Below are 19,960 nucleotides of genomic sequence, written 5' to 3' on the forward strand. Positions count from 1 at the left end.
TATTCCTCATGCATTCCAAAGTCATATGGGTTAGGATTAAGTTGTGGGCATGCTGTTGGGGCCGAAAAAAATGTGGGGACGCCTGCGAGCTGCCCCCAGCACGTCCTCAGGACTCTGGTCGTTGACGCAAATCAGACATTTCACTGTGATTCGATGTTAAATTAGTTTTACCACTTCCTCTGAGAACTGGGCGGAAGGGGTGGGGGATAAAGACCCCGGCTGAGTGAAGAACACTCCTCTTGTTGTTGCCCACAGGTACGGGGGCAAGCACTGCGGTGAAACAGAGGCTCCAGGAGTTCGTGTTGAAGAAGCAGGAGGCAGCACTGAAGAACACAGTCCTGCTGACAGCGACACAGAGCAGCGTCACATACAGGTGAGGTCAATCGCCCAGTGTGCGCAAGAGGACTGGGGCAGCACACTTCTTTGGGGCCCTCTCTGGGCAGACAGACGTCTCAAAAGTACAGGGGTCTGAAGATGCACACACAACATTTAAGGACCAGCTCTATTTTGCTTTCTTTTTGCACTATCTATCTATTGATTTATTATAATATACTCTTATTGGAATTTATAGTAATTTTTAATATGTTGCATTGTAGTGCTGCCGCAAACCAAGAAATTTCATGACGTATGTCAATGATAAACCTGATTTTGAATTAGATTTCTTATCACGGACTCGTACAATGTGATATTTTTGTTTTGTGGCAGCAGTTCAGTGCAAACATATAAAAAATACTATAAATTATAAAGATATAATAATATATATAGCAAATAAAAAGATGTAGCAAGCTAGTGTTCATGGTCTGTTCAGAAATATGATAGTGGAGGGGAAGAGCCTGTTCCTGAATCATTGGGTGTGGTTGGTTCTTCAGGCTCCTGTACCTCCTTCCTGATGGTAGTAATGAGAAAAGGACACGTCCTGGATGGTGAGGACCTTATAGAGACTTTGCCTCTTGAAGATGCCTTTGATGGTGGGTAAGGATGGAGCTGGCTGAGTTTGTAGCCTCTTCCGATCCTCTGCATTGGAACCTCTGTACCAGATGCTCTCCACTGTACAGCTGTTGGAGTTGGTCAATCTGAAAACTGATTTGTGTTGAACCGACTTCTCTTTCCTGATGTTCACAATTAATTTCTTGGTCTTGCTGACATTGAGTCCAAGGTTATTACTGCGACACCACTCAACCAGCTGATCTATCTCGCTCCCATACGCCTCCTCATCACCATCTGAGATTCTAACAACAATGGGGAATTTATAGATGGCATTCGAGTGTACTGATGTGGTAAAATGATCTGTATGGATAGCATGTGAAGGTTTTTCACTATACAATAATAAACCAATTTACTGATTTACCTTTCCTCTAAACCTTTCCTATCCTTGTACCTGTCTAAACACACCTTCTAAATGTTGAAACTGCGGAGAGTTGTGGACACGGCTCAACACATCACAGAAACCAGCCTCCCCTCCATGGTCTCTGTCCACACTTCTCACTGTCTCAGTGAAACAGCCAACAAAATCAAAGACCCCTCCCACCCCAGACATTCTCTCCTTTCTGCAAGCATGTACCATCAGGTTCAAGGGCAGCTTTGACCCTGCTGTTATAAGACTATTAAATGATTCTCTAGTACCTAGTACTCACTTTACACTAATGACTGTGAGGTCAAGTACAACTCCAGTGCTGATGACACCATTGTCGTGGGCCGTATCAAAGGTGGTGATGAATCAGCATATAGGAGGGAGATTGAAAATCTGGCTGAGTGGTGCCATAACAACAACCTCTCACTCAACGTCAGCAAAACCAAAGAGCTGACTATCAACTACAGGAGGAAGAAGCCAGAGTCCATGAGCCAATCCTCATTAGGAGATCAGATCAGATTTGGAGAAAATCAGTGGCTTTAAATTCCTTGGCATTATTAAATCAGAGGATCTGCCCTGGGACAGTACATCAGTGACATCACAAAAAAGGCACAACAATGCCTCAACATCCTTAGAAATGTGCATAGATTTGGCATAGATTCAACAAAACTTTTTCGAACTTCTGTAGATGTACAGTGGAGAGTATGTATCCTGACTGGTTGCATCATGACCTGGTGTGGAAACACCAATGCTCAGGATTGGAGGAGTCTACAGAAAGTGGTGGATACAGCCCAGTCCATCGTAGGCAAATCTCTCCCCACCACTGAGCACATTTACATGGAGCGCTGGCACAAGAAAGCAGCATCCATCATCAAGGGCCCCCACCATCCAGGCCATGCTCTGTTCTCACTACTGCCATCGGGGCAGGAGATACAGGAGCCTTAGGTCCCACATCACCAGGTTCAGGAACAGTTATAACCCTACAACTGTCAGGCTCTTGAATTAGTGTGGATAACTTCACTCACCACAACTCTGAACTGATTCCACAACAAACAGCTCACCGATTCAAGGACTCTTCGACTCATGTTCTCAGTATTATTGATTTACTATTTTTCCTTTTTTATTTGAACAATTTGTCTTTCGCACTTTGGTTATTTGTCAGTCTTTGTTTATGTGAAGTTTTTCATAAATTCTATTGTATTTCTTTATTTTTCTGTAAATGCATGCAGGTAAATGGATCTCAAGCTAGTATTGGTAACATATATATATTTTGATAATAAATTTACTTTGAAACTTTGATGAGATGGACTCTTGACTTCACAATCTACCTTGTGGCCTTGCACCTTATTGTCTGCCTGCACTGCACTTTCTCTGTGACGCTTCATTCCGCATTCAACATACTGATGTGGTAAAATGATCTGTATGGGTGGCATGCAAACAGTTTTTCTCTGTAGCTCGGTATGTGTGACAATAATAAACCAATTTACCCTCTCTTCCCCTTCACCTCTCTCTCCTTTCCCCACTCTCTCCCCCTCCCCTCTCCCTCTATTCCCACTCTGCTCCTCTCTCCCCATTCTTCTCCCCCTCCTCCCCCCACTGCCTCTCTCCATACTCCCTTCCTCTCCACTATCTCCCCTCACTCTCTCCCCATCCCTTCCTCTCCCTTTCTTCCCCCCTCCTTCTCATCTCCTCCTCACTATCCCCTCCTCCCAAGCCCACCCTGGGGGATGGGTCCGCATTGACACGTCTAACCTTCACCCACCATCCCCGTGTCTTGCATCTCCCCCACCCTCACAGCCGTGAGATTCGGCCGCCAGCCCAGGGATTGCATCAGGCACCCCCGCTCGGTCAGGGAACGTGGAGTGGAGACCCAGAGCAAGAGTTCCCACTGCGAAAGACAGGTCAGTGATCCCAACCCTACCCATCTTTCCACACTCCGCTTCCCCTCCCCAATCCCCATCTCCTCAGCCCTCATCCCTCACACAGCCTCCCCGTTCCACCTCCCTTGTCCCCCCTCCACACCTCCCACTCAACCCCCTGAACCCAAACCCCTGCAGTCTCCCCACCCCAACCTTTACGAGGCACATCCAAGGGAGAGGGAGGGAGTGGCTCATCTGAGGGACGAGGGTGGGGAGGGAGACATCAGTCTCAGATCTTTGTGTGATGGTTTCCTTACAGGAACTGTTCTGTTGCTCCCTCTGTCCATCTCTGTCACCTTCTGTCTGTCTCTGTCTTTCCCTCTGATGTCTCTCCCTCCTCACTCACCCCATCTCTCACTCCCCACTTTCTTTCTGTCTTCTCTGACCTCTCACTCCCTGCATCCTCTCTCTGCTGTCTCTTTCTCATCTCTCTCTCACATTATCTCTCTGTTTTGTTCTTTCTCTGTTGCTCTTTCTCTGTATTTCTCCAGCTCTCTCTCCCTCTTTCTAATAATCTCTCTTCTCTTTTCCTCTCCCTTCCTCCCCTCTCTCAGCCACACTCTCTCTCCTCCTTTGGTCTCCTACCTCCTTCTTACCAACCCCTCCCCCAATCACTGACAGCTTCCGGAACCTTCTCTTTCAGCCTCGGAGCCCAACCTGAAGGTGCGGCTGAAGCTGAGGTCTCGGGGGTCCGAGCGAAGGAACAGCCCCCTCCTCTGTCGCAAGGACAGCGCTCCTGCAGGGCTCGGGGGCAGGAGCAGAGACGCCCTGGGTGAGGGGGAGGAGAGATGGGGGGGAGAGGAGAGAGCGGGAGGGGGATTGGGTGTTGAGAGGGGGAAGGTGGAGAAGGGATGCAGGGAGAGAGATGAGTAGAAAGGGGGTGAAGGTGGGAGAGATAGGGAGGGGTGAAGAGGGGAGGGGCATGAGTGAGGGGTAGGGGCAGTAAGATGGGCAGAGGGGGAGAGGTAAGGGGGAGAGAGAAGGAAGGGGGGAGAGGGAAAGGGGACAAAGAAGGAAAGGGGGACTGTGGGAGGGAGGATGAGCAGAAGAGGGGAGGAAGGAGAGGTGCAGAGGGTGGAGAGGGGAAGAGTGGAGTGGGGGTGAGGGTGGGAAGGGAGTGAGAGGTGTGTCTGTGCTTGCGGTGTGTGTGTGAGTATGAGTGAATGTGTGTCTGAGTATGTATGAGGTGTCTGCCTGTGTGTGTGAGTGTGTACATGTGTGCATGAGTGTGTGTGCTTGTGCGTGAGAGAGTGTATGTATCTGTGTGTTTGTGTATACCCCACCTCCTCTCATTATTTCTCACTTAGACTCTCGCTCGCTCCCTCCCTCCCTGGAGCAGATACATCTTACAGCGCCAGTAGACCAACCCTGAAATCAAACTCTCCACAGGACACTGGTCACACCCCAGCACCAGAGGTAGGTCCCTCAGCACCATGTACCATGAACAACTACTCTACTTGTGTTGCCACCCGCAGGGAGCGGAGGACTTGGGACACCAAAATCCCTTTGTACTTCCAATGCTGTTAAGGGTCCTGTCCCTTTAATTTAGAATACAGAACATAAAGCAGCCAGCATAATTAAAGACCCTTACCTACCCTGAACATTCTCTCTTCTCACAACCCTCCCACTGGGCAGAAGATACAAAAGCCTGAAAGCACGATCCACCAGGCTTAAGGACAGCTTCTACCCCACTGTTTTCAGACTATTGAATGGTCCCCTAGTACGATAAGATGGACTGTTGATCTCACAATCTACTTCATCATGGCCCTCACACCTTATTGCCTGCTCCGCGCTGTACTTTCTCTGTAACTGTGACATTTTATTCTGCATTCTGTTATTGTTTTACCTTGTCCTACCTCCGTGATGATCTGACCTGTGTTGTGCTGAACTAGTTAAACTAGTAACTAAATGCCTAACTAAACTAATGCCTTCCACCTATATTTTTCCACCCATATCTGTACCTGATCTATTTCCCGCTGTATTCTTTGGCAATCTACCCTGTCTACAGTACCACTGTGTGTCATCTGCAAACTCGCTAACCCACCCACCTACATTTTCATCCAGGCCATTATATACATCACAAACAGCTGAGGTCCCAGCACAGATCCCTGTGGATCACCACTAATCACAAGCCTCCAGTCCCTTCAGCCACTACCCTCTGTCTTCTATTGGCAAGCCAGTTCTGAATCCAGGGTGCGATGCAATTCCTTGCTTGTGTGAAGATCACAGCATTCATGGTAATGATAACTGCAACACTAAATGACCGCATAGGTTGAGAATGCAGTGAAGAAGGTAAATGGCATGCTTGCTCTTAATAGTCAAGACAGTGAGTCCAAGGGTTGGGAAATTACTTTGAGGCTGGATAAAACAATGGTCAGGCCGCATCTGAAGTATTGCATTCAGTTCTGATCATCATAGGAAGGGTGTGGGGGCTTTGGAGAGAGTACGGAAGAGGTTTACCAGGATGCTGCCTGGATTAGAGGGCATGAGCTATGAAGAGAGTTTGGACAAACTTCAGTTGTTTTCTCTGGAGCAGTGGAGGCTGAGGGGAGACCTGATAGATGCTTATAAAATTATGAGGGCATAGATAAAAAAGAGAGCTGGTGTCTTTCTTCCACTGGGTCAAAATGTGCAATACTATAGGGCATACATTTAAGGTGAAAGGGGGTAAATTTAAAGGAGATATGCAGGGCAAGTTATTTTTAAACAGTGCTGGAATATCGTGTGTGGTTTTGGTTGCCTTTGGTTGAGGCTGGAAAGAGTGCAGGTGAGATTCACAAGGATGTTGTCAGGAGTCAAGGGACTGAGTCACATTGAGAGGTTGAACTGGTTGTGTCTTTATTCCTTGGAGCATAGGAGACTGAGGGGTGAACTTATGGAGGTGCATAAAACCATGAGGGGCAATGATAGAGTGAGTGTGTTCAGTCTTTTCCCCCAGGGTTGGGGAATCAAGAACCAGGGGGCACAGGCTCAAGATGAGAGGGGCATGACTTAATAGGGGCCTGAAGAGCAACTTTGTCACCCAGAGGCAGGTACATTAATGACATTTAAAAGATACTTGGACAGGTACTTGGATAGGAAAGAGTTAGTGGGATATGGGATAAATGGGGGCAAATGGGACTTGGTTTGGCATGGATGGGTTGAAGAGCCTGTTTCTGTGCTGTGTGACTCTGTCACCCCTTTTACCTGCCAGCTCTTGGCCAACCCTTCTTCCCCTTACCTCTTTACACTGGCTATCCACTACTCCTTTAGACTTGATGAAAGGTCTCAACTGTCCATCTCAGTCCACAGACCCAATGACAGGACATCAGAGACACAACATTCACAAGGAAAACATAAATTACTCACAATTTTTCTAATAAAGAATTAGAACAAAAACACAGTCCATCATAGTGCAGAGTGGTCACGGTGTTGCTGTACTGAGGTGGTGATCAGGGTTGTGCCGGTTGGTTCAGGAACCGAATGGTTGAAGGGAAGTAGCTGTTCCTGAACCTGGTGGTGTGGGACTTCAGGCTTCTGTACCTCCTGCCCGATGGGAGCTGTGAGAAGATGGGATGGCCCGGATGGTGGGGATCTCTGATGATGGACGTTGCCTTCTTGACTCAGCACCTCCTGTAGACACTACCCATGGTGGGGAGGGATGTGTCGGTGATGTACTGGGCAGAGTCCACGACTCTCTGCAGCTTCTTACATTTCTGCATGTTTGAATTGCAGTATCAGACCGTCATGAAATCAGTCAGGATAACTCCAACAGTATATCTGTAGCAGTTTGTTAGAGTGTTTGGTGACAAGTCAAACCTCTTTACCCCCTAAGAAAGTAATGACACTTTTGCCTTTCAGTGAAGTCTCCTGTTTCTCCACTGTGATGTCCCCCCCACCACCAGCACCTCACCTTTCTCCACTCCACAGATCAACCATATGCTGTTGCAGGAGGATTCTCTCATCTCCCTGTCCCTCCTGTCTACTCTGCCCTGCCCAACATTTCCCAGGGGGGCTGCCTACAGAGCCTAGGTCCAAAGTGAGTGCTGGCAGCAGAGGTTGGGGAACACCCAATCTCCCTGAGAGGGTGGGGCTGGGTGAGTGGTATTCACAATATCGGGGAGCTATGAAGGGTCTAAGTTGGGGGTGGTCCCATGCTTTGTGAGCTTAGGGTTTTGAGGTTAAAAGGGTTGCTGGAGCATGATTAGCCCATTTAGCCCATTAAGTCAGCCCTGCCATTCCATCATGGCTGATTTATTAAACCTCTCTCCTGCCTTCTCCTTGTAACCTTTGATGCCCTTATTAATCAACAACCTATCAACCTCCACTTTAAATACACCAAATCACTTGGCAGCTGTGATCAACTGTAGCAATTAACTCCACAGAAATTCCTCTTCATCTCTGTTCTAAAGGGATGTCTCTCTATTCTGTGGCTGTGTCCTCCCGTCCAGGACTCACCCACTATAGGAAACACCTTCTCCACATCCGGCTCTATCTAGACTTTCAATGTTCAATCGGTAATGAAATCCTCCCTCATTCTTCTAATCCCACTGAGTACAGGCCCAGAGCCATCAAATACTACTCATATGTTAACCATTTCATTCCCAGGATCAATTTCACAAACCTCCTCTGGACCCTCCCAATACCAACACATTCTTTCTTAGATACGGGGCCCAAACTGCTCACAATACTCCAAGTGTGGTCTGCTTTATAAAGCCTCAGCATTACATCCTTACTCATATTTTAACCCTCTTGAAATGAATGCTAACATTATATTTGCCTTCCTCACCACCGACTCAATCTGCAAGTTAACCTTTAGGGAATCTGGCATGAGGACTCCCAAGTCCCTGAGTTCACTCCGTTTATTTCTTCTACCAAAGTGCACGACCACACACTTCCCGATATTATATTCTATCTGCCACTTCTTTACCCATTCTCCTCATCTGTCCTTCTGCAGACTCCCTGCTTCCTCAGCACCACCTGCCCCTCCACCTATCCTTGATTTTTGGAGTTGAATCCTCAGCTTCAGGGGATCAGATCCTGGAGTTTCTGGGATGAATCCCCTCAGTTTTGGGGAAACACCCTCCCAGTGGGAAGGGGGTGGGGGGTTGAATATGGGAGTGTATCTGTTGTGCTGTTTGGAAACGAGCATTCACCTCCCATCTTTTGTCTCCCTATTCCCCTACCCTTCTCTCTCCCAACTCTCCTCCTCCCTCTCCCCTCGTTCTCTCACACCTCTCCTCCCCCCCCCAACCCCCAAGAAGCCGGTTGGTCAGACTGAGGGGGCAAAGTTGCTGGGGTTCCCGAGTCCGGTCACCCCTGTCCCCTTCCACCCGTTCCACCTGCACCGTCTCCCCTTCCTGGAGTCGGCTCTCACCCACCGTGTTTTGCTGTCTGGTGAGTGGGGAGGGGTGGCAGAGGGGTTGGTGGGTGTGGTGATGGGAGGGGAGAAGGGTGTGTGGAGGAAAGTGGAGATATTGGGGTAGGGAAGGGGAGCAGAGGGGTGGGGGAAGGGGTTACAGAGATGGGGGTTAAGGTGGGGTTGGGGGAGAAGGTGTTCACATGGGGGTGAAGGAGGGGGAAGAAGGGAGGGCTTGGGGGAGAGTGGAGGGCAAAGCGAAGGAAGTGAACTGGTGGGGTAGTGGAGGGGTTGAGGGATCAGAAAGGGAGGAGCAGGAATTCTCAGGGCCGGGGTGTGTATATCTGATGAAGTCCCCAGCATGAACACTGCGCTAACCCTCTTCCCCTCCTGGCCCCGCAGCAGTAGCGGGGCTGCCTCCCCCCTACGGGGTGATGCCAAGCATGGCGCCGTTGGTCCACGGCCAACCCCGGACTCACCGGCCGCTGGGACGGACACAGTCTGCCCCCCTGCCCCGGGACCCTAGGGCTGCTCAGCAGCAGCTGCACCAACAGAGGCAGCACCGGCAGTTCCTGCAGCGGCTGAGGGAGCACACTCAACTGAGCCAGGTGAGTGAGCGCAACAGGTGACCGGTGATGCTCGGGGGGTGGAGAGCTTCGAGTTCCTAGGATTGAACATCACCAACTGCCCATCCTGGTCCAACCACGTAGGCATCACAGCCAAGAAGCTCACCAATGTCTCTAATTCCTCAGGAGGGCAAAGAAATTCAACACATCCCCATTGACCCTCACCACTTTTTATTGATGCACCTTAGAAAGCATCCTGTCTGGATGCACAACGGTTTGGTGTGACAACCACTCTGCTTGTGACCGGTAGAAACCGGGGAGAGTTGTGGACAGGGCTCAGCACATTAGGAAACCAGCCTCCCCCCCCCCCCCCCCATGGACTCTGTCTACACTTCTCACTGTCTCAGTGAAGCAGACAGAATAATCAAAGACCCATTCTGCATTCTGTTATTGTTTTACCTTGTTCTACCTCGATACACTGTGCAATGATCTGATCTGAATGAACAGTGTGCAAGGCATGTTTTCATTGTATCTCGGAACATGTGACAATAATAAACCAATTCCAATACCCCACTCACACCACCACCTCCACCCCCCCCGAACTCCTGCCCTTAGCTGATGAGAAAACACAGCTGCAGCCTGGGGACAGACAGCATGGAGTGGGAGGCGAGACGGAAGCTAAGAGTCAAACCCCAGGTCAAAGACACTGAGTGAATCTCCCTCCACACTGTCCCATTTCACACTCCCAGTGTCAGACACAGAGTGAATCTCCCTCCACACTGTCCCATTTCACACTCCCAGTGTCAGACACAGAGTGAATCTCCCTCCACACCGTCCCATCACACATTCCCGGGGTCAGACAAAGAGTGAATCTCCCTCCACACCGTCCCATCACACTCTCCCAGGGTCAGACACAGAGAGAATCTCCCTCCACACCGTCCCATCACACACTCCCAGGGTCAGACACAGAGTGAATCTCCCTCCACACCGTCCCATCACTCACGCCCAGGGTCAGACACAGAGTGAATCTCCCTCCACACTGTCCCATCACACATTCCCGGGGTCAGACAAAGAGTGAATCTCCCTCCACACCGTCCCATCACATTCTCCCAGGGTCAGACACAGAGAGAATCTCCCTCCACACCGTCCCATCACACACTCCCAGGGTCAGACACAGAGTGAATCTCCCTCCACACTGTCCCATCACACACTCCCAGTGTGAGACACAGAGTGAATCTCCCTCCACACCATCCCATCACACTCTCCCAGGGTCAGACACAGAGTGAATCTCCCTCCACACCGTCCCATCACACACTCCCAGGGTCAGACACAGAGTGAATCTCCCTCCACACCGTCCCATCACACACTCCCAGTGTGAGACACAGAGTGAATCTCCCTCCATACTGTCCCATCAGACATTCCTAGGGTCAGACATAGAGCTAAGCTCCCTCCTCTTTGTTATGTGAACTCATTTCACCTTGTTTATCAGAATGAGAATGTGTTGTTTCCTGTTCTGTAGCGCCTTCTTCTCCGTGATCAGTCTCGAACTTTGGATTCTATTGGGATGCAGGCGGAAAGCCTGGGCTTCAGATGCCCAGTTGTGGGGCACAGACCACTTTCCAGAGCTCAATCTTCACCCGCCTCAACCTCAATACCTACCCCTACTCCTACCCCTGAAGCCGTGGCACAGTCTACTTGTAGCACAGGTGAGGGAATTGAAGGAGGAATGTAAGGGAAAAGGGTGGGGGAAGAAGGCTTGGAGGGAGATAGCTAGGGAGGAAATGGAGGAGGGGAAGGAAAGTGTGAAGGAGGAGGGAGGGATAAGGGTCAAGGTAAGGCCAGGAGAGGAAGTAGTGAGGGAAGGAAGTGGAGGGGCAGAGATGGGGAGAAAGTGTTGGTGGGAGGCTCAGAGGATGAAGAAGAGGAGGGAGGTATCAAGGTAGGTGGCAGTGAGGGAGGGAGGAAGAGGGGAAGTGCAGTAGGAATGCAGAGTAAGAGAAGGGTAAGGGATGAAGAAAGAGCAGGAGAAGTGGTAATAAGGGAGGGGTAAGAGTGAGGCAGAGGAGATGGAGGAAAATTTGGAAGGAGACCAATGAGATGGAGGAAGATTGGGTGTGGGAAGGGAGGAGGAGGAAGAGGGAAAGGATGGCAAGGAAGAGGAGTAGAGGAAGCAAATGAGTGAGGGGTTCAGTTGTGGGAGGGAAGAGAAGAAGTAAGTTGGAGGTGAAAATGGAAAGTGAGTGAAGAGATGGAGAGAGATTATGCTGTGGAAGGGGATGAGAGAGGTGGGAAATAAGGAGGGTGAGAGGAGAGTGGGGAAGGGAGGAGGAGGGAAAGTGGGAGAAAAGGAGGGGGAGTCACGGAACCAGTTGAAAGGAGAGAAGGGAGAACAGTCTGGGACAGAGGGATGAAGAGACAGAAGGAAGGAGGGACAGGTGGATCAAGAGGTGTACAGGGTGACACTAACCTTATAATCCCCCCAACTTCTCCCAACTCCCAGGCCTGGTGTATGAGCCCCTGATGCTGAAACACCAGTGTCCATGCGGTGGGGGGCAGCATCCAGAACATCCCGGCCGGATCCAGAGCATCTGGTCCCGACTCCAGGAGACTGGCCTGAGAAGCCAGTGTCAGGTAGGGAAGGGTGAGGAGAGGGGAGGAAGTTGAGGGGAAGGAGACAGGTAAGGCAGAGGAGAGGGGAATGAGGGAGGGAAGGGAATGGGAGGAAGGGTAATGAGGGAGAGAGAGGAGGGAAGAGGAGGAGAGAGGGAGGGAGGTGAGGGGGAGGGAGAGAGGGAACAAGGAGAGAGCAAAGGAAGAGATGACAAAGGGGAACGAGGGGAGGAAGTTGGGTGTGAGTTGAGGGAACGAGCGAGTGAGGGAGGAACAGGATGAGGCACTGGTGGGAAGGGGGAGTGGGGGTGGGACAAGGGAGGGTGAAGGAGGGAGTAAGGGTGGGAGAGGATGGGGCTGGGGAGAGTCAGTGTGCATTTGGAATAGAGAAGGAAAGTTTGAGATATTCCTAACCACTGCTCTCCTTTCCTCCCACCTGTCGACCCTCTCACTCTCCTTCCCTTCACTCCATCTCTCCACATGACCCACTCAAACCCCCCCACCCTTCCCGCCCATGCTCTGCCCTTCCTGGGACAGGTGGTCCGAGGAAGGAAGGCCACTCTGGAGGAGCTGCAGACGGTCCACACAGAGACCCATGTATTCGCATTTGGAACCAGCCCCCTCAGTCGGCTGAAGGAGGACCACAGGAAATTTATGGGTAACCACTGTCTCTGGCAGATGCTGCCTCATACTCAGTTGGGCAGCAAAGTAGAGAGGGTGGATGTGCTGGTTTGGCATTGGTAGAGGGGGTATAGGAGGGCAGATACAAAAATTGGGAGGGGAGTGTGAATGACCTCTCCTACCACATTACCTCTCCACCATCTATAGGTCAGGAGTGTGATGGAACACTGTCCACTTGCCTGGGTGGAGTTAGTCCATGTACTCCACATCCACCACATTACCTCTCCACCATCCACAGGTCAGGAGTGTGATGGAACACTCCCCACTTGCCCGGGTGGAGTTAGTCCATACACTCCACATCCGCCACAGTACCTCTCCACTGTCTACAGGTCAGGAGTGTGATGGAACACTCCCCACTTGCCCGGGTGGATTTAGTCCATGTACTCCACATCCACCACATTACCTCTCCACCATCTACAGGTCAGGTGTGTGATGGAACACTCCCCACTTGCCTGGGTGGAGTTAGTCCATGTACTCCACATCCACTACATTACCTCTCCACCATCTACAGGTCAGGAGTGTGATGGAACACTCCCCACTTGCCCGGGTGAGGTTAGTCCATGTACTCCACATCCACCACATTACCTCTCCACCATCTACAGGTCAGGAGTTTGATGGAACACTCCCCACTTGCCCGGGTGAGGTTAGTCCATGTATTCCACATCCACCACATTACCTCTCCACTGTCTACAGGTCAGGAGTGTGATGGAATACTCCCCACTTGCCCGGGGGAGTTCATGATTATGTTCATCATTGTGGTCGCATAAACAGCACAGTACATTACAAACATAAATTACATAAAATTAAATTGTCAAAAACTAAAGAAAAGACTAAAGATAACACTTTCGGGCGATACAGTAGCGCAGCAGTTAGCGTAACTGTTATAGCATTATCAGCCCGGTTTCAACTCCTATCGCTGCCTTTAAGAAGTTTTTATTTTTTCCTTGGGACTCTGTGGGCTTCCTCCTCGTGCTCCGGTTTCCTCCCATATTTTCAAGACATGCAGGTTAGTCAGTTATTTGGTGACATGGGTGTAATTGGTTGGCGTGGGTTTGTTGTATCTCTAAATATAACAACAGCAATACAAGTTCAAGGAAATCAATTTCACTGTAGTGTTTGGGATTTTCACGTGGGCTCAAGAACTTGGTGGCAGTGGGGAAGAAGCTTGTTGAACCTTGAGGTGTGGGTCTTTAAGGCTCCTGTACCTTCTTGAGGCACTGTACCTCCGGCGTCCAGAAGGGGGCATAGCCGAAATGGTGAAGGTCTATGAGGATGGGCACCTGCTTCTTAAGGCACTGCCTCTTTAAATTGTCCTCAATGTTGGGGAGGTTTGTGCCTGTGATGGAGCTGACTGAGTCTACAACCCTCTGCAGTCTCTTGCGATCCTCTGCACTGGAGACTCCACACCAGACGGTGATGCACCCAGTCAGAATGCTCTCCACTGTACAGCTGTAGGAGTTGGTCAGAGTCTGTAATGACATGCCAAATCTTTCTCTCCACTCTCTTCATCTTTCTCTCTGTCCTCCAGGAATACGCTCACAGCCAACTCTAATGATGTTACCATGTGGCGGTTTCGGAGTAAGTATATCACTCAGAGTTTTGGGATACTGAGACCCATCTGCCCATCTATTCCTGCCTGCCTCGATGTTGGCCCAACACCTCTCCATCTGTGACCTCCTTCCCTCTCCTACATCACTCCCCATCTGTGACCTACTCCCTCCCCTACACCCGTCCCCATCTGTGACCCCCTTCCCTCTCCCACACCCCTCCCCATCTCTGTGACCCCCTCCCTCCCCTACACCCATCCCCATCTGTGTGACTCGCTACACCCCTCCCTGTTTATGTTGTATTTACCTCCTCTTTGTCCTGAGGTTCACAAGTAAAAGATGTGGAGATGTCGGCCTTGTCGGTAGTGGTTAGCATCAGAGGGACTGAGGGATTTGGGTCCAAGCTGACCCAAGTAGAGACGGTGTTAAAGAAGGCATATGGTATGTTTGCCTTCAGCACTGAGTTCACAAATTGGGAAGTCATGTTGCAACTGTATAAGACATTAGTATTGTGTGCAATTCTGGTCACCCTATTACAGGAAGGGTGTGGAGGCTTTGGAGAGGGAGCAGAGGAGATTTGCCAGGATGCTGCCTGGATTAGAGGGCATGAGCTATAAGGAGAGGTTGGACAAATGGGTGTTTTCTCTGGAGCAGCAGAGGCTTGAGAGGAGGCCTGATCGAGGTTTATAAAATTATGAGAGGCATCGATTGAGTAGACGGTTGGTATCCTTATACGTCCAGGGCTGAAATGTCTAATAACAGGAGAATGCATTAAGGTGAGAGGGGGCAAGTTTAAAGGAGATGTGAGGGGCATTTTTTTTTTTTACACAGAATCTGGTGTCTGGAATGTGCCATCTGGGGTGGTGGTGGAGGTAGGTATAATAAGAGGCATTTAAAAGGCTCTTAGATAGACACATTGATATGCAGGGAATGGAGGGATGTAGACATAAGGGATTGGTTGAGTTTGGTGTTAAATACTTCATTTAATTATTCCAGCATATCATGATGTTCTCAAACCCATGAACACTACCTCACTATTCCTTATTTTGTTTTAATAATTTTTTATTTCAGAATCAGGTTTTATCATCAGACATATGATGGGATGTTTGCTGTTTTGTGGGAGCAGTACAGTGCAAGGACATATCACTATAAATTGCAAACTTAAATCATGCAAGAAGAAGAATATTGAATCAGTGTTCATGGGTTCATTCTGTTCAGAAATCTGATGGTGGAGGGGAAGAAGCTGTTCCTAAAATGTAGAATCTGTGTCTTCAGGCTCTGTACCTTCTCCCTGATGGGATAGGGACATTGAGTAGACAGAAGGGATTGGCTTAATTTGGCACAGTGGTCAGTACAGGTATTGTGGGACGAAGTACCTTTTCCTTTGCTGTAGTTTTCTGTGTTCTACAAGGAGCTGAGTCCATGTTGTAAACTCTGTCATGTTGACCACTCCCAGGTAGACAGGGACAGCGTGTGGAATGAGGCACACTCATCAAATGCTGCCAGAATGGCGGTGGGATGTGTCATCGAGCTGGCTCTCAGAGTGGCGAGGGGAGATCTCCAGGTAACACACGTCGATGTTCCAGTTCCATGGGAGTGAATGGGAAGGGATTGATCCCATTGGGAGTGCAGACGGTGGGAGTAAGTGGGGAAGGGTGGATCATTTTGGAAGTGCGGAGGGTGGAAGCGGGAAGGGATGGGACTGTTCCGACCCAGGTTGTGTATTTTGTGCTCCGGTGCTCCCCTAACCTCACCTTTCCCCTTCCAGAACGGGTTTGCTGTTGTCCGACCTCCAGGACATCACGCTGAACAGTCAGCCGCCATGTGAGTTTACCTTGACTTGGAGATAGGGGTTAATTCATTCTTTTTCTCACCCTGTCTCTCCCTACCCCTATCTCTTTCTCCCACTGTCTGTCACCCTTACAAACACCAAGGTGCAATGAAATGCCCTGCGCATCTGAAGCTCACGGTGTACCTGGTCATGAGAAATATGAGTGCAGTACCACAGAAAGGTGCCAAGCATCACAGTTGGTTGGTCCACGCTTATCCTGCCTTGGTAATGCTGCCAACATGATCAAAGACCCAACATTCTATCATCTTCCTGTGGCCATTGGGCAGAAGATACAAAACCTCCAAGCACGTACCTCCAGGCTCAAGGACACCTTCTATCCCACTGTTATCAGACCATTAAATAGCTCCCTCACATGATAACATGGAACTCCTAATCTCCTCATTCTGGCCCTTCAACTCTATTTGTCTGCCTGCACTGCACTTTTTCTGTGACTGTGACACTTTATTCTGCATTCTGTTATTGTTTTACCTTGTTCTACCTCAATACACTGTGTAATGATCTGATCTGTATGAACAATGTGCAAGACAAGTTTTTCACTGTATCTCAGTACATGTGACAGGAATAAACCAATTCCAATTTCAGTAAAGTCCTATCCTGGCCACATCCTTCTAAACCTCTGTTCTCTTTGCAATTTAATGGCATTTTGCCTTTAGCAGGACAACCAAAACTGAACACAATACCCCAGGTGTGACCTCACCAACATCTTACACCACTGTAACATTGCGTCCCAACTCCTGTACTCAGTACCATGACTAATAAAGGCCAACATGCCAAATGCCTTCTCCACCACCCTGTCTACCTGTCACACCACCTTCAATGAACCATTTAGCTGTAGCCAAGGCACCAATGGACACGATCAGAAAAGGCTGCAGTAGGTTATAGACTCAGCCAGCTCCATTATCGGCACTAATCTCCCCACTATTAAGGGCATATTCAAAAGACAATGTCTGAAGCATTGTCTATCATTAAGGACCCTGACCATCCAGTCCATGTGGCCTTCTCATGAGCCTGAACACTCAGCTTTGATGTTTTAGGAAGAACATATTCACCTCTGCCACCAGATTTCTGACTGGTCCATGAACCTGTGAACACTACTGTCACTATCTTGCTCTCTTTTGCAATATTCATTTTTCCATATTTCTTATCATAATGTATAGCAGTTTATGTATTGCACTGTACTGCTGCTGCAAAAACAATCAATTTCATGCTGCATATCAGTGATAATGAGCTTGATTATGATTCTCTGTTCTACAACACTCCCCTCTCATTTACCGGTCTCTCTGTCTACCTGTACCTCCAGCACCCTCTGTTATCTAGCTTCCCCTGGGCCCCACTGTTCACTGTGAAAGTTTACATGTCCTCACTGTGAAATTCGCTTTCTGCAGTTTCCTGAAGTTGTCTACAGGGAGGTGGAGGTGGGACATGTGAATTTTGAGGATGTCTCACTGACCTCACTTCTATGTCCCACAGGGGTTTCTGTTTCTTTAATTCAGTAGCCATTGCTGCCAAACAGCTCCAGCTGAAGATGAACATGCACAAGATTCTCATCGTAGACTGGGTAAGTAATTTAGGTCGCATCAGCTTCGCTGTGGTTGGACCTCACCCCTTCCTTTTCGCCCCACCGTCTCCACCATGCACCACAGAAAGCATCCTTTTGGGTGCATCACGGCTTGGTCCAGCAACTGCTCTGCCCATGACTGCGGAGAGTTGAGGACACGGCTCAACACATCACAGAAACCAGCCTCCCGTCCATGCACTCTGTCTACACTTCTCACTGCCTCAGTAAAACAGGCAACATAATCGAAGACCCCACCCACTCCAGACCTTCTCGCTCCTGCCCCCTCCCATCGGGCAGAAGATACAAAAACTTGAAAGCACATGTTACCAGGCTTAAGGACAACTTCTACCTGCTGTTATCAGACTCGAACAGTCACCTAGTACAAAAAGATGGACTCTTGACCCCACAACCTACCTTGTCATGGCCCTTGTACCTTATTGTCTACCTGCGCCACCTACAGTCGTTGAGCTTGAATCCTATATCTCTTTTGGTATCTTTCTGTGCACAATCAGCGTACTGGGAGATGCGCATGGGGGTGGCCAGCAGGGTTAACTTAGCCAATTAGGATGTGATAGGTGATGGGATCTTTCTTTGCTTCCCAGGATGTCCATCATGGAAATGGAACTCAACAGGTCTTCTACACAGATCCCAGTGTCCTCTACATCTCCCTCCATCGCCATGATGATGGTAACTTCTTCCCAGGAAGTGGGGCATCGGATGAGGTGAGGTCAGCCAGGTTGATGCACCGTGTAGGTACAGGGAGATCCCAAGCAGTGCTCCCATTGGGTAACGTGGTCAAAGTTGGGACTCTTGGTATCTCCACGGTCTCTTCAAGTGTGTGATGGGATGGTGTGGGAGGAGCTTCACTCTGTGCCTGACCCCAGGAGGGTGTTTGGGATCATGTGGAGGTGGTTTCACTTCTGTTGTCCCCTATGGGTTTTAACCCCTTTTACAACTGCCCCTTGGTAAAGAACTGCCCTCATTCCCGCACAGGTTGGCAGTGGGCCCGGTGCGGGCTTTAATGTGAACATTGCTTGGACCAAGAGTCTGGACCCTCCCATTGGTGATGCCGAGTATCTCGCTGCCTTCAGGTGAGTGATCCCCATTTCACGCGCCCGGCATGCAGGGCAGAACTGGCAATGGGGTCCATGGAAAACTCGTGGAGAGAATACATGATGTGGTGTGTGACTGGAAGGTTGAAAAGGAGCCAAGTCCCTATAACGGCTGGGCTCTGTTGGGTAACCTGGAGGAAGTTTTGTTTTCAGGGAAAGCTGGAATTGGAATTGGTTTATTACTATCACCCGTACTGAGATACAGTGAAAAGCTTGTCTTGCACACTGTTCCTACAGATCAGATCATTACAGTGTATCGAGGTAGAACAAGATAAAACAATAACAGGATACAGAATAAAGCACAGAGAGACAAAGGGATGCAAGATCATAAAGCAATAAGATTGTGAGGTCAAGAGCGTAATTTAAGGTACTAAGGAACCATTTAATAGTCTGATAGCAGCGGGGTTAGAAGCTGTCTTGAGCCTGATGATATGTGCTTTCAGGCTTTTGTACCTTTTGCCCGATGGGAGGTAGGAGAAGAGGGTAAGTCCAGGGCGGGTGGGGTCTTTGATTCTGCTGGCTGCTTTACTGTGGCAGTGAGAAGTGTAGACAGAGGCTGGTTTCTGTGATATGCTGAGCCGTGTCCACAACGGGCAGAGCAGTTGCCTTACCAAAGCCATGATGCATCTGGATAGGATACTTTCTGTGGTGTATCAGTTAAAATCGGTCAAGGTCCACGGGGATGTTGAATTTCTTTAGGCTCCTGAGGAAGCAGAGGTACTCAGAATCAGGATCAGGTTTAGAGTAACTGGCATACGTTATGAATTTTGTTGTTTTGCGGTAGCAGTACAGTGCTATACATAATTTAAATTAAAAATATAAATTACAATAAGTAGTATATATTACAAAATTAAATAAGTAGTGCAAAGGTGGAAATAGTGAATTGATGTTCAATATCCATTCAGAAATGTGATGGCAGAGGGGAGGAAGCTGTTCCTGAAACATTGAGTATGTGCCTTCAGGCTGCTGTACCTCCTTGATGGTAACAATGAGAAGAGGGCATGTCCAGGGTGATCAGGGTCCTTAATGATGGATGCCACCTTTTTTGGGGCATCACCTTTTGAAGGTGTCCTCAATACTGGGGAGGCTAGTGCCTATGTTGGAGCTGACTGAGTTTACTACTTTCTGCAGCTTTTTCTGATCCTGTGCAGTGATCTCTCCATACCAGACGGTGATTCAACCAGTTAGAATGCTTTCCATAGTACATCTGTAGAGATTTGCAAAATTCTTTGGTAACATACCAAGTTTCCTCAAATTCATGATGAAATATAGCCACTGTCATGTCTTCTTTGTAATTGCATCAATATGTTGGGCCCAGGATAGATCCTCAGATGTTGACATCGAGGAGCTTGAAACTGCTCACCCTTTCCACTGCTGATCCCCCAATGAGGACTGGTGTATGTTCCCTCGACTTACCCTTCCACAA

The 19,960-nt window shown here is 49.1% G+C and overlaps 1 protein-coding gene across 11 annotated transcripts in view; it reads left to right on the forward strand.

The window, feature by feature from the left end:
* LOC132384766 (histone deacetylase 7-like) overlaps window positions 1–19,960 on the forward strand; it is a 47,868-nt gene that overhangs the window by 17,522 nt on the left and 10,386 nt on the right. For 5 of the 11 annotated variants that reach the window (XM_059956231.1, XM_059956237.1, XM_059956229.1 and 2 more), the window contains exons 4-18: window positions 256–373; window positions 3,149–3,252; window positions 3,914–4,042; window positions 4,607–4,686; window positions 8,511–8,646; window positions 9,011–9,216; window positions 10,694–10,880; window positions 11,675–11,805; window positions 12,322–12,442; window positions 13,994–14,043; window positions 15,469–15,576; window positions 15,781–15,836; window positions 17,335–17,422; window positions 18,025–18,144; window positions 18,416–18,513. In XM_059956231.1, coding sequence (XP_059812214.1) covers window positions 256–373; window positions 3,149–3,252; window positions 3,914–4,042; window positions 4,607–4,686; window positions 8,511–8,646; window positions 9,011–9,216; window positions 10,694–10,880; window positions 11,675–11,805; window positions 12,322–12,442; window positions 13,994–14,043; window positions 15,469–15,576; window positions 15,781–15,836; window positions 17,335–17,422; window positions 18,025–18,144; window positions 18,416–18,513 — 1,732 coding nt within the window. The remainder of the gene's footprint in view (window positions 1–255; window positions 374–3,148; window positions 3,253–3,913; window positions 4,043–4,606; window positions 4,687–8,510; window positions 8,647–9,010; window positions 9,217–10,693; window positions 10,881–11,674; window positions 11,806–12,321; window positions 12,443–13,993; window positions 14,044–15,468; window positions 15,577–15,780; window positions 15,837–17,334; window positions 17,423–18,024; window positions 18,145–18,415; window positions 18,514–19,960) is intronic. The other 6 variants (XM_059956235.1, XM_059956234.1, XM_059956232.1 and 3 more) reach the window with 6 other exon arrangements.

This window comes from Hypanus sabinus, chromosome X1 (assembly GCF_030144855.1).
Source record: "Hypanus sabinus isolate sHypSab1 chromosome X1, sHypSab1.hap1, whole genome shotgun sequence".
In the NCBI taxonomy this organism is placed as follows: domain Eukaryota; kingdom Metazoa; phylum Chordata; class Chondrichthyes; order Myliobatiformes; family Dasyatidae; genus Hypanus; species Hypanus sabinus.